The sequence below is a fragment of the Peromyscus eremicus genome, chromosome 9 (assembly GCF_949786415.1).
Source record: "Peromyscus eremicus chromosome 9, PerEre_H2_v1, whole genome shotgun sequence".
NCBI lineage: Eukaryota > Metazoa > Chordata > Mammalia > Rodentia > Cricetidae > Peromyscus > Peromyscus eremicus.
In genome coordinates, this window is record NC_081425.1 from 60,870,195 (window position 1) to 60,883,198 (window position 13,004).

General features: G+C 42.7%; 1 protein-coding gene across 1 annotated transcript in view; it reads left to right on the forward strand.

The window, feature by feature from the left end:
- The window catches only part of Sgcg (sarcoglycan gamma), a 43,159-nt gene that overhangs the window by 17,236 nt on the left and 12,919 nt on the right, over positions 1-13,004 (forward strand). The window contains exons 3-5 of the mRNA XM_059274382.1: positions 3,297-3,398; positions 6,666-6,753; positions 10,077-10,196. Coding sequence (XP_059130365.1) covers positions 3,297-3,398; positions 6,666-6,753; positions 10,077-10,196 — 310 coding nt within the window. The remainder of the gene's footprint in view (positions 1-3,296; positions 3,399-6,665; positions 6,754-10,076; positions 10,197-13,004) is intronic.

The window sequence follows — 13,004 nt, forward strand, 5'->3', positions numbered from 1 at the left end:
TGCTCGGTCATTAGCTCAGGCTTAATACTGACTAGCTCTTACACTTAAATTAACCAATAATTCTTATTTATGTTTAGCCATGTGGCTTGGTACCTTTTCTCAGTTCTGCCTTGTCATTTTGCTTCCTCTGTGTCTAGCTGGAGACTCCTCTCTCAGCCCTTCCTCTTCCCAGCATTCTCCTCATCTGCTTGCCCTGCCTATACTTCCTGCCTGGCTACTGGCCAATCAGCATTTTATTAAACCAGTGTACAAAAGCATTATCCCACAGCAGTTTAGCAATTCATCTTACAAATGGATATAACTACCGCAAAATAAGATTAAGGATACTGTTAGCTATATTAACCTTGAAAATTAAATCTGGGGAGCAATTTTATTTGGGAAAGGGGTACAAGTAATCAAAACAGAATTTACAATGGTAAGTGTGATTAAGTTTATATTTCTATAAAATACTCTGTTGGCTAGTTGTGTTTGTTGTTATTTATTGTTGTTATAGTTGACATTACCCTTTCTAAGAGGCTGAGAACTCCAGGTGGACTCATTCTTACATGGATTTGAAGCTAATTATTGTTAGTGTGCAGCAGCTGAAGATCTGCTACAAAGGACTGTGCAATTAAGAATCTATCATTGGGCAGCAGAGTGCAGAGTTTTTAGAGGCCTCTGTGGGCATTTCCTTAGATAAGTGTTTGTTTTTAAGTAGTTAGTGATTCTTCATTGGGAGCTAGGGAATGGAAATAGGTAACAACTTAATGATTTTTATTTTAATCTGAGATGCTATCACTTGGAGAGAATTAAAAAACACAGAAAAGGATGTAGATATACAGTTGACCTTTGGCTGTTAGTGAATGCATGGTGATCCTGGGCGGGCATCTAGATACTACATTTGAGCCAGGCATGGTGGTACACATGCTTAATCCCAGAACTCAGGGGGCAGAGGCAGGAGGATCTGGAACTCAAAGTAATCCTTGGGTGTATAGTGAGTTCAGGGACACCACTGACTACATAAGACTGTCTCAAAAAGCCAAGAATGTCTGTGTTTGGCATGGGAGTCCAGCTCAGTGAAGAGCACTTATCCAGCATGCATGAAACTTGAAGTGAATGCCCAGCACCCCCACCCCCCAATCATCTCTGTGTTTTTTTCTAAAATTCCACTCACAACTCTCAAAATCTCCTTTAAATTGAAATCTTCTATCTCAGTGTTACAATATCACCAACTGATCTAAAGCTGGATCCTTTCCCACCCCTGGATAACTCAGATCCTATACCCCAACATGGATGCCATCATAAGTTCCCTGATGGACTTTAATGATATTATTTGCTGAGTCAAAGCAGCTGAAATTGCAAAGGAGCTCTATATCATTTCCTTCAAGACTTAGCTCATCTTCCTGAGCTTGAGACCCAGAATAGGCAAAACTGCTCCCCATCCCAACTTAGCTACAGTTCCACGTAGCTAAGACTTTACCATCGCCGGGCGGTGGTGGCGCACGCCTTTAATCCCAGCACTCGGGAGGCAGAGCCAGGTGGATCTCTGTGAGTTCGAGGCCAGCCTGGGCTACCAAGTGAGTTCCAGGAAAAGGCGCAAAGCTGCACAGAGAAACCCTGTCTCGAAAAACCAAAAAAAAAAAAAAAAAAAAAAGACTTTACCATCATGGTAGGGAAGCATGGCAGCAGGCAACCATGGTTGCCAGAACAGAAAGATGAAAGCTCACATCTTCAATGGCAAACACAAGACAGAGAGAGGAAGTAAGTGAGGCAAGGCTATACACTCTCAAAGCCCCAGCCATGGTGACACACTCCTTTCAGCAAAGCTACACCTCCTAAACCTCCCCCAAACAACGCCACCTACTGGGGACCAAGCATGAACTTCCTGAGCCTGTTGGGGTGTGTCATTCAAACCAGCACAACTTTCTTCCTTTCTAGTGTACCTGATACAACGAAAGCTTCTGTGGTCCCTCCTGGTATAAGATAGATGATTTTATGCCCAATGTACTTTGCTCATGGATTTTAAGTAAGTGTTAGCCTCTTATTTTTGTGGACCCAGATTCCCAATCACATAAAACACTTGTTGCTTTATTACTGTACAAATGCAACACTGAATCCTAACTTTATCTGCACTGTTTTATAGAATCAATTAGATGATTATCATAAAGCCACTAAATACCTTTATATTGTTACAAATGTTTTCTTTTAAATGCCTTTATTTCCTTCTTAATAACCTACTTGGCAGAGTTCTAAGATGTCTCCATGATGTCCACCCACTGGGTTACAGCCCCTGTAGCCCCGCCCTTGAGTGTAGGTTGGTCTATGGTTTCCTCCATCCAATAGGAGATGGTGAAGGTGATGGAGCAGCATTCCTTCAGTTACCTTAAAAATATACCATGAAGGAGTCTGCAGGTGTAATTAGGGCTTCAAATCAGATGATTTTGAGTTCATGGGAAGGACTATTCTAGGTGGGTTTGGCTCTTGTTGTAAGGACTTTTACTCCTGTTGTAGGGATTCCTGTAAGGCAGCAGTTCTCAACCTGTGGGTTTCAACCCCTTTGGGGGTTGATTGACCCCTTTACAGGGTAACATATCAGACATCCTGCATATCAGATATTTACATTATGGTTCATAACAGTGGTGAAATTATAGTTATGAAGTAGCAAAGAAATAACTTTATGGTTGGTGGTTCCCACAACATGAGGGACTGTACTAAAAGGTTGCAGCGTTAGGAAGGTTGAGAACCACTGTTGTAAGGAGTTCTCCAACTGGCCTTGTGTTGCTGTGTTTAGAAGGTCCCTGGAGCAACTTGGCAGGTTCCTCTGCTCCCCACACAGGGGGGTGCTCAGTAGGCAAAGGGACTTGCTACTAAGTCTGGCAAGTTGTGTTGGATTCCTGGGACTCACAAGGCCAAGGGAGAGAACCAATTCCTGAAAATTGTCCTCTAACCTCTACACAGACACTGTGGGACATATGTGCCTATATGCAATCCATCCATCCATCAATCAATGTCTTTAAAATAAAAGAAAATCAGTAATAACAAGATTTTATTTTCTTTTATATGGACATGGGGTCTTAGATGTTTATTATAAAATGATTTGTTAAATCTTATATGCATCTCCCAAACAGACCTTTGTACTTTCAAAATGTTTTTTTAAAATGAATATTTAATATAAATACCTAAAGTTTCAGGTAGACATTTAAGAGAAATACAGAAAAATGAAAGGAATATATGGAGATTCATGTGTAATTTTAGTTAATCCAAGAGAAGCAAAAAATAAAGCAATGGGAAATTTCATGTCTCTTTTTCTTTAACAGATAGGAATGGGTCATTTGCATGTTACACAAGATGGACTTCGCCTGGAAGGGGAATCCGAGTTTTTATTTCCACTGTATGTCAAAGAAATATGCTCCAGAGTGGTAAGAAGGCTGTGTGTCACATGATTTGTGAAAAATAAGTAATGGTTAAGCACAGCAATTCATGGTATGTCCTATCTAACATATTCATGGTATATATGATATAACACATTCATGGTATGTCCTATGTAACACATTCATGCTATGTCCTATGTAACACATTCATGGTATAAGTCCTATCTAACACATTTATGGTATGTCCTATGTAACACATTCATGCAATGTCCTATGTAACATATTCATGGTATATGTCCTATGTAACACATTCATGATATGTTCTAGCTAACACATTCATGGTACATCCTATGTAACACATTCATGGTATGTCCTATGCAACACATTCATGGCATGTCCTATGTAACACATTCATGGTATGTCCTAACTAACATATTCATGGTATGTCTTATCTAACATATTCATGGTATGCCCTATCTAACAATGTGCTACTGGGCAGTAAGCCTTACTTTACAGAATATATGCTATGAAGATTTTATTCTTAAATGCTTCAGCTCTGAGTTCAGTAACCTCAGCAATTTATTCCATAGGAAAAAAAATTTATAATTAAAAATCTTTACTCAGAACAATTGACTATCATTGATGTTGTAGAATATTTGTTTAACTAAGTAAAGATGTGTTACATTTGTTTAATTATATAAAGATGTGTTGCTGTTTCACCTTGCCTGCCTAAGGCACCTGATTGGTCTAATAAAAAGCTGAATGGCCAATAGCTAGGCAGTAGAGGGATGGGCAGGGATGGCAGGCAGAGAGAATAAGGAGGAGGAGGCATCTAGGCTGGGCGAGAGAAAAGAGAACAAGGGAGAAAGAAAGGGAGACATCTGGGGCCAGTCAGCCAATCAGCCACCAGCCAGCAAGACACAGAGTAGGATATACAGAAGGAAAGAAAGGTAAAAAGCCCCAAGGCAAACATAGATGAAGAGAAACAGGTTAAAATAAGTTGTAAGAACTAGCAAGAAATGAGCCTAAGCTATGGCCAAGCATTCATGACTAATAATAAGTCTCTGTGTCATGATTTGAGAGCTGGTGGTGTCCCAAAAGAAAGCCTGTTACACATCGGTGCAAACAGCTTAAACAGACTTGATTCAGAGCAGTCAGAGCTCTTGGGGGGGGGGGGAGGGCTTAAGAGAAATTCCTGCCATAGAGACATTCTGCTTTACTTGTGCTACTTATACGTTTGTGAGCCTGAGATTCATCATATGCAGATCCAAATCAGTCACTATGAAATAATCATGAACTTGAAAAGCAAATCGAGACTTGCCTTGCCTCCATGGAATTTAAGAAAAAGATCACAGAGACTGAAGTAAAGATATCCTAAAAGAACCATCAGGATGTTCACCAGGGTCTCCTACAAGCAGCAGAGTGACTCAGCAGGAGAGTCCCAGTCCTGACACAAAGGGGGGTCCTAGAGAGGACAGAGCAAAGGGGAAGTCTCACCCATGGTTGTGTTGTATTGTTTCTAGGAATCTTGCTGGCAGAAGGGGCATTCAGAGGAGCTCTAATTCAGACTGATTCATGCATGGACCAGATGTGAAGTTTTTCCGGCAGTACACTTGCATTAACCCTAGTGACATTTAGGAGTGTTATGGACACTGTTGTGTGAGGATAAGGAAAGTTAGCACAAGTTTTTGTTAGTAAGAAAGTCAGGCATGAATAAATTAAAATGTGAGATCTTATTCTCCCCACCTCCCCAAGTCATGTTGGTTGATCCCTCCCTGTATTTAGGAAGACAACAGACAGTAGGACCCGGTGACTAAAGCCAGGTAAATAGATCATAGCCAATGGGACCTTCCAGAATGAACAGCTCTCAGTTTTATTTTATCAGGCTGTCACTTCCAGAATGCTTTAAGAAGAACAGGGAGTACAATTAGAAAGAAAGTCAGACAACCAATCACATATTAAAGGTTCACAATGTGGCATCAATGTCAATCACGACATAGAATTATAGAAACCATGAAGTGAACAGAGCTGTGCAGCAGTTTGTAACAAATATGACTCCCTACAATGACATGTGCAGAACAAATCTCCCCTCAGAAACCTGTGTGTGCCAATATGTTAGTTCTACTTTTCTGGGGAGCAGTTCTTTATAAAATCCTAGTGAGTGAGCTCCGTCATCCATCTGAAGAGTTTGCCATTCAACAGTGATCTGCAGTGATGAGCTGAAAGAATGTCTTCCTCACAAATGTAATTCAGTGCTCTTGCATCTGACTCTGGCTATGTAGTACCCTCAAGAGTAATGGGGCTGAGGGATGGTTCAGTTGGTAAAGTGCCAACTTCACAAGCTTGAGGAATTGAGTTTGCACAGTCATGGTGACCCCACTCTCAAGCTCACATTCATGAAGCACCATGAAACCCACATTACATACTTTTCAAAACTTTTGAAAGTTGTCTCTCTCCCTCTGTGATGGGAAACAGGGATTGAAGTCAAGTCATCAGGCTTACATGACAAGCTTTTATCTACTGAGACATCTTACCCACACAAAACTTACATATTAAAGAGTACCCTGGGATGTTCCAATGCATACATATATTGGGTAATGTTTAAATGAGGTCAAACATATTTCCTCCAAAGTTTAGCCTTTCTTTATTGAGGAAACATTAAAAGCGATGTCTTCTAGCCTTTGAAATATGCAGTGCATCACTGTTAACAATGGTCCCTGCTGCTCCCTAGGACTCCCCAGCATCTTCCTGTCCCTGATGAACTGTAACTCATACCCACTAATGACCTCCTCCACCCTCTCACCCCCCTCCATCCTCCTCCATCCTCCCTACCTTCTAAGTGACTGGCTTCTTCAGACTACACAGCTGAGGAGTCCTACAAGATTTGTCTTTTTCTGTGTTAGGCTTTCTCTTTTTATTGGGAGAAACCTTCACATTTTGAAAATAAGCAGTGTGGTGTTTCTTGTAGAATAGCTAACATTCTCTGATTTATCCCCCTCAAATGCCTTGAACATAAATAACAATGACAACAACTGTGAATGTCTTGGCAAAGATAAAACACTAATTAGAACCTATTTTCCTTGAGAACTAATCAACATGTTAAGAGCAGTATTTTCAAACATCATAAACTCAAAGGATTATTATAATCTTTTCTTAAAAGCCAATGCATTTATATCCTAAACATAATATAGTTCTGGTTATTTAAATGTTTTTGCTGCAAGTGTATAGGATCCAAGGATCTAATGTAGAAAGTATAAATGTAAATTATATACAAACATAAAGGTATACTTTGCTAATTTTGACAATCCTTTCCAGGACTCATCTCTGCTTCTGCAGTCAACTCAGAATGTGACAGTCAGTGCTCGCAACTCAGAAGGGGAGGTCACAGGCAGGGTGAAAGTGGGTGAGTCCAACAATCTTATATCAAGTCCACGGAGGGTGTTGAACAGATGGAGTTTCTTCTAAAGAATTGCAAGCTTATTTATAAGTAATAAAACATGAACTTTCTAACTTTCATATTGTGCATAGAGAACAGTTAGCACTGAGAGGCAGAGGGGCAGTGTGAAGGTTTGTACGTGGAGAGGGGATAGTGTTAAACCTGAAAATAGTGAAGAGAAAAACCAAATCCACAGTTACCTAATTAAAGCAAGCTTTATTAAACACTGGCCAGGACGATGAACACTGGTCAGGTCCATACCCAGGATTCCCAGAGAATGGCGCTGAATTGGGCTAGTAGGGTGCTCATAAGGCAAAAATCCACAAGGTTATGTACTTCCCACCTTCATCCAGCAGGGGGCAAGCATACATCCTGCCCTACTTCCTGTCTACATACCTCTCACCTATGTGTGTAGCTGGGCAACCAACCTTGTTTACAAAAGTGAAAACACATGCCATGTTATTTTACATGAACAACAGCCCCCAGCATTCCAAGAAGTTATCTGTCCTTGGGCAAGTGGAGCTTACAGGTTAGAGGCTTTTTTTTTTTTTTACAGATCCCTTAAGTACAGTAATTTAAACTTGAAACATAACTTGAGCACTCACATTTTCCCCTTGTGTTGAATCACGAGTCAAATCCTTGACTCTATAGTGGGTACCTATACATACTGAGATCTAATAACTATCAGTTTAATAGCACCCAAATGGAAATTTATGTATCTAGTTAAGGCATTAATGAGCAAAGGCCAACAGTAATTAGCAGAAACAGAAGGGCCAAAGGCTCTGTGATGGTCAACATCAGAGCTGCTGTGAGAATGGAAACTAGTCATTTTTCATCTTGGGTCCCCCCCCCTTTTTTTTTGCAAGGTTCCTGAGTGATTTGCATAGAAACAACAATTTCTATTAAAGTCACATAATAATGTATCTGTTCACTTTCTACTTCCTGCCCACTGATGCAATGTGACCAGTGGCTCTTGCTCCTGCCCCAGACCTTTCCTGCCACAATATCCTAGAACTGCAAACCGGAACAAACCTTCTTCAAATTGCTTCTGTTAAGGCATTTTGTCGCAGCAACAAGACAAATAACCAATGCCCTTTCTAAGACTGGCCCATGGGAAAACACACCAGCACGTGACGGCACCTGCTAGAACTTGGAGCCCACTCTTCTGAGCACCAAATCCCAGAGGTCACAGAACAAATTTTGAGACTAAACTACTGAGGCTTTTGTAGAAGGGAGAGTGCCAAACATGGAGAATTGGATGCTAAGCATTGCATCAGAGAAGGGGAAATTCTGGAATCTGAGAAAGGCAAAGAATGATGAAAGTACCAGTGCTGGGGCACGGTGGGAGACTCCAGTGGGTCTGTGGAGATGCCTCATTCTTCACAAAGAAGCAAGAGCTTGCCAAGAGGCTGGCCAGCATCCTCCCAGGCAGACCACCGTCCTCAGCCCCAGGAGAAGTCTAACCCAGGAAGGGTTCCAGAAACCACCTTATAAAAAGGGGACAAATTCAGTGGTGCTCAGTAAGCCCCACACGGAAATGCCCACATTGCAGTGTGTACCACAGATGGGCCAGGAAACAGTTAGGTACCTTCACCCAAGAATTCTAGGTTTGACAGGAAGACAAGACTAGCAATGTTCAGAAAGATCGGCTAAAGAGGGTCTGTGGGGAAGAAAAGAAAAATGAGTCTATTTTCACTCTCACAAATAAAGAGAAGAACATTCTCACACCGCATTGTCTCCAGAATCCAGGTGCAAAGAATGCTATGGGAGGAAAAGTCACTGGGGCCATGATGCATGCTTTTAGGAAAAACAAAACAAAAAACAGAGCTAATGGAATGACATAATAGATGAGTGTGTTTCTCATTCCCGGGATCATGCTGGCAATAATCCTTCATGTTTAAAAGTTGAGGGAGCTGGAGAACAGCTCAGTGCTTAAGAGCACTTGCTGCTCCTGCAGAGGACGTGTTTGGTTGCCAGCATCCGTATCAAGTGGCTCACAACTGCTTGCAACTCCAGCCCCAGGGCATCCTATCCCCTTGTCTGGCCTCTTTGGGAACTCACACACATGCTGTATATGCACAGGCACACACACACACACACACACACACACACACACACATACACACACACAAAACTTTTTTAAGCTGAAAGGCAACGTATTTTGGAAAGCAGTAAAAAATGATCCACAGGAATTTAAATGAAGGAGAACTTAATGTCTCAATGGACGTGTGTAAGGATGGAGTATGCACCATGTTGCTGTGGCTTGCAGAGATACCTCAGAACAAATATGGTTCTGGTCATGTGATGGCTAGCTTCATGTTTAAGATTGTAAAATTACTGTGCTTAAGAGAACTATAAAGCAAAATTGAATTTCCAAACATTAAGGGCTTAAGTTAAGGGTTGATTTTTGTAATTGCCTGGTCTTGTACAGTTTCAACAAAACTATTGTTTATACAAGGTAATAGGTCATAAGGTCAACGGCTGTTCCTGCTGCTGTGAAGGAAAGCTTGTTTTGCTCAACAGAACCGTAACTTAGTGGCCTTTGCCTTTACAAACCCCTGACTGACGTGGCTGACTTGGCTGGTGGAGCATTTGGGGATCCTTAGTCCTGGTTGTAGACCCGGTGCCAGTATGTAAAAGGAAGCCTCTTCTTTGTTAAAATGTATTCATGGCCAGACTGGTGGGTCTCTGAATGACCCTGGACCCTTAACAGTCACTGCAGCTTCCTCCTCAGCCTCTGCTCTGTTCCCCCTTTTCACTGCCTGTGGGGAGCCGGGAGTCCCCTGACCCTCGGTCTCACCCGACTTTGTTTTCATGGAAGTGAGTGGACCCATGTGCAAGGCCTTCCCTCGTTCTCATGTGGGAAGCAGTGAGAATGTACTGCATAAGTTGCCCTATCTTTCCATAATTTTTTTTTGTCACAAAATGCCACATTTCACTCAATAAGAGTCAATATTAATATAACATATATACAAGATGCTAGTGACCCTGGATCTCTGGGTAGGAAAATATATATATATATAAATTATCTAAAAGTAAAACCACGTTTTCTTAAGAAAAAGAAAATTTAACAAACTGAGGGCTTTAACTCCTAACTACATCTGCCACCCAAACCATTTCTACAAGTTTATGTATTATTATTGTGGTAGGGATGGGGAGATGCATGCCATAGTGTGCCTGTGGAAGCCAGTCATGTCCCGTGGTTCCGTAGTGACACAGCAGTTGTGAGAACAGGGAATCCACGCTGCTTACAGTAAACATCTAACACCCTGTGCTGATTGGCCCTGCAGGTGCCGAAATGGTAGAAGTCCAGAGCCAACACTTTCAGATCAGCTCTGAGAACGGCAAGCCACTGTTCAGCGCCGAGGAGCAGGGCGTGGTGGTCGGCACGGGCAGACTGCGAGTCACGGGTATGTGGAGACAGCCGGCTGCAGGGCATCCATAGCTCTGCTCTGCACTCTGCTAAGGAACAGCGTCTGGCTGTTGAAGTTTCTTCCCGGCATTTCCTTTGACATTCTGTTTGCGTCCGAAGGACGATGCCTTCCTCCCACAGCTTTGCCCACCTTCGTCTTTCTCCTTTATCTCTTTTCTAGTCACTGAAGCCAAGAGCTCACACATCTCTCTGTGTGGTTTTCGTATCTGTTTTCTCCCCCATGTGTCTACAGACAGCCTTTTGAATCTGGCTGATTCAAGAGTGGACTGGAACTCTCACCAGGTTCACCTTCAGTATAAAAAATTCTATGAAAAACATTTTCAGAACCTGTTGTTAACTTGCTTGCTATGTTTCTGGAAGTCTAGAGGTACAAGCAGACAGGTGTGTTTAAGCCACTTCCGGAATGTTTCTGCACTAATCAGAAGATCAACAGTAACATTATTCTCTCACACAGTGTTACCAGGAAGTAGACTCAACCCCTGATATACAATTTTATGTGATTTATGCATCACTTCCAAGCATGCTCGAAAGTGGTGAGCTAATGTTGCAGACTATGCCAAGGAAGCAGCAGCTTCCTTTCTTTCTAAAAGACACTAGGAAAGCCAAGATAAGAAATTGAAGCCAGTGGGCGGTGGGGGGTGGGAGGGGGAGGCACGTGCCTGCAGTCCAAACATCAGGAGACAGAGGCAGAAGATCATGAATTCAAGATGTGGGCTAAATGGTGAGACCTGTTTCCCCCCCCCCCCCCCTCTCTCTCTCTCTCTCTCACACACACACACACACACACACACACACACACACACACGCACACACACACACACACTCTTACCGATTAGTAAGTAAAAGAGCAAGTAGCTAAGTATCTGACATAGAATCCACTGGCTCAAAGTACATATGGTCTCTATTTCTGATGGTTTAGCTCGTCTGCCTTGTAATGATGGAGACACGACACACATTAGCAGGCACCAACTGGAATATTTTATGTGCTTACTTTCTTGGACTAGCATTACATCATCCCATCCTCATGGCTGGAGAGCTACAGTGGCCAATACCACACCTCCTACTCAGTCCTTGGATCCCATACGATTGAACCACCTCACTCACAATGGGCTGTCCTGTTGAGATGGCATGGTTGATAGTCAGGTAGATGTTATCTTCCACTTGGGATATTATCAGTTCATGACATGGTTATTAGAACATACCACCATTATGAGTCGAGGGCCACCTGTTTAGGACACATTGGCTTTCTTGACCTTGATGCTATTTCTGTACTCGCTGCATGCAAGTTGTCAGTAGGTCTGTCTCCTGATGTGTAAGAGCAAGTTGGTACCACTAGTCTATTCTTGATGGTGGATTAAATTAATGTGTGCAAAGTCAGCATAGCCCTTGGGAAAGTACCATTGTGCTGTAGGGTGTAGTGAAAAGAGTATAAGCCAGGTGGTGGTGGTGCATGCCTTTAATCCCAGCACTCGGGAGGCAGAGCCAGGTGGATCTTTGTGAGTTCGAGGCCAGCCTGGTCTACAGAGTGAGATCCAGGACAGCCACCAAAACTACACTGAGAAACCCTGTCTAGAAAAACCAAAATCAAAACAAAACAAAAAAACAAAAAACAAAAAAAAAAAACAAGAGAGAGAGAGAAAAGAGTATAAACAGAAACTTGGATTCTCCATCAAACCCAAGCCATCCATCACAGAGGATAAACCATTCCCTAGCCTGGGTTTCTTTCAGATTATGGCATTATAAGGGAAGCAGATGAGAAACCTGATAAGCAGTTGCAGTGGAAGTTAACTGTATACATCAGAACCACTTTGGGCGGTTGTTATGTCTGTATTTATTGTATTCAACCCTGGAATCTCTGGCTGGGTAGCACATCGGTTACTTCTCTTGCTCCCGGGACAAAGCATCTGCCAGAAGCACCCTGATGGAGGAAAGGCTTGTCTGGGCTCACAGTTCAGGAGATGCGGACCATTGTGGGAGAGAAGGCATGAGGCTGAACATGCTTGCTGTGCAGCTAAGAGAGCTGATGGACTGGCTTTACACATCTCAGAGTGTCAGCAAACAGAGAGAGCTCAGACAAGAGATTAGATGAGCAATAATCATCAAGATCTGCCCCTAGCAACCCACCTCCTCCTGCTAGGCCAACCTCCTAAGGCTTCACAACCTCTCCAAGCTGTGCCAACACCTAGAGATCTGGGAATTTCATGAGCCTGGGAGGGCATCTCACATCCAAACCATCAATAAGTAGGCTTGGCATAAGACTGAAGATTCCATTTCTAACCAGCTCCTAGGGGATGTCAGTGATACAGTTCCAGGGGCCACACTGAGAACCTCATCCCCACACTGACCTGACCAGAGTCGGTGGGAGAAGCAGCTGGTCAGTCGCATATAAATGCATTCTCCAGCATAACCTTCAAGCTATCCTCTTAAGAGACAATCTGAGCCCATGCTTCCATCCCAGGCACTAATTTCTCCCAAACTCCCCCTTCCCTCCAGTGATGCTAACCAGGGTATGTGAACCTCACCTCTAACAACTGTGTTCCTTCCCTGTCATTACAATATGGAGGTTCTTGTTGCCACAGTAACCATGAGTGGGGAATGAATGACCAGATCTGAGCTTGCTGAGCTTTCTAATGTGTCCTCGGCTTTACCCAACTCTGACAAATTGTAGAAAATTCCACAATTCTGGGATTTCTCTTCTGGGTGTCTCTCTATATTTATTGTCTAGTTCAGGCTTCCTCAACCTTAGTACTATTACCATTTGAGGTGGGTAGTGTTGGAGTGTAGA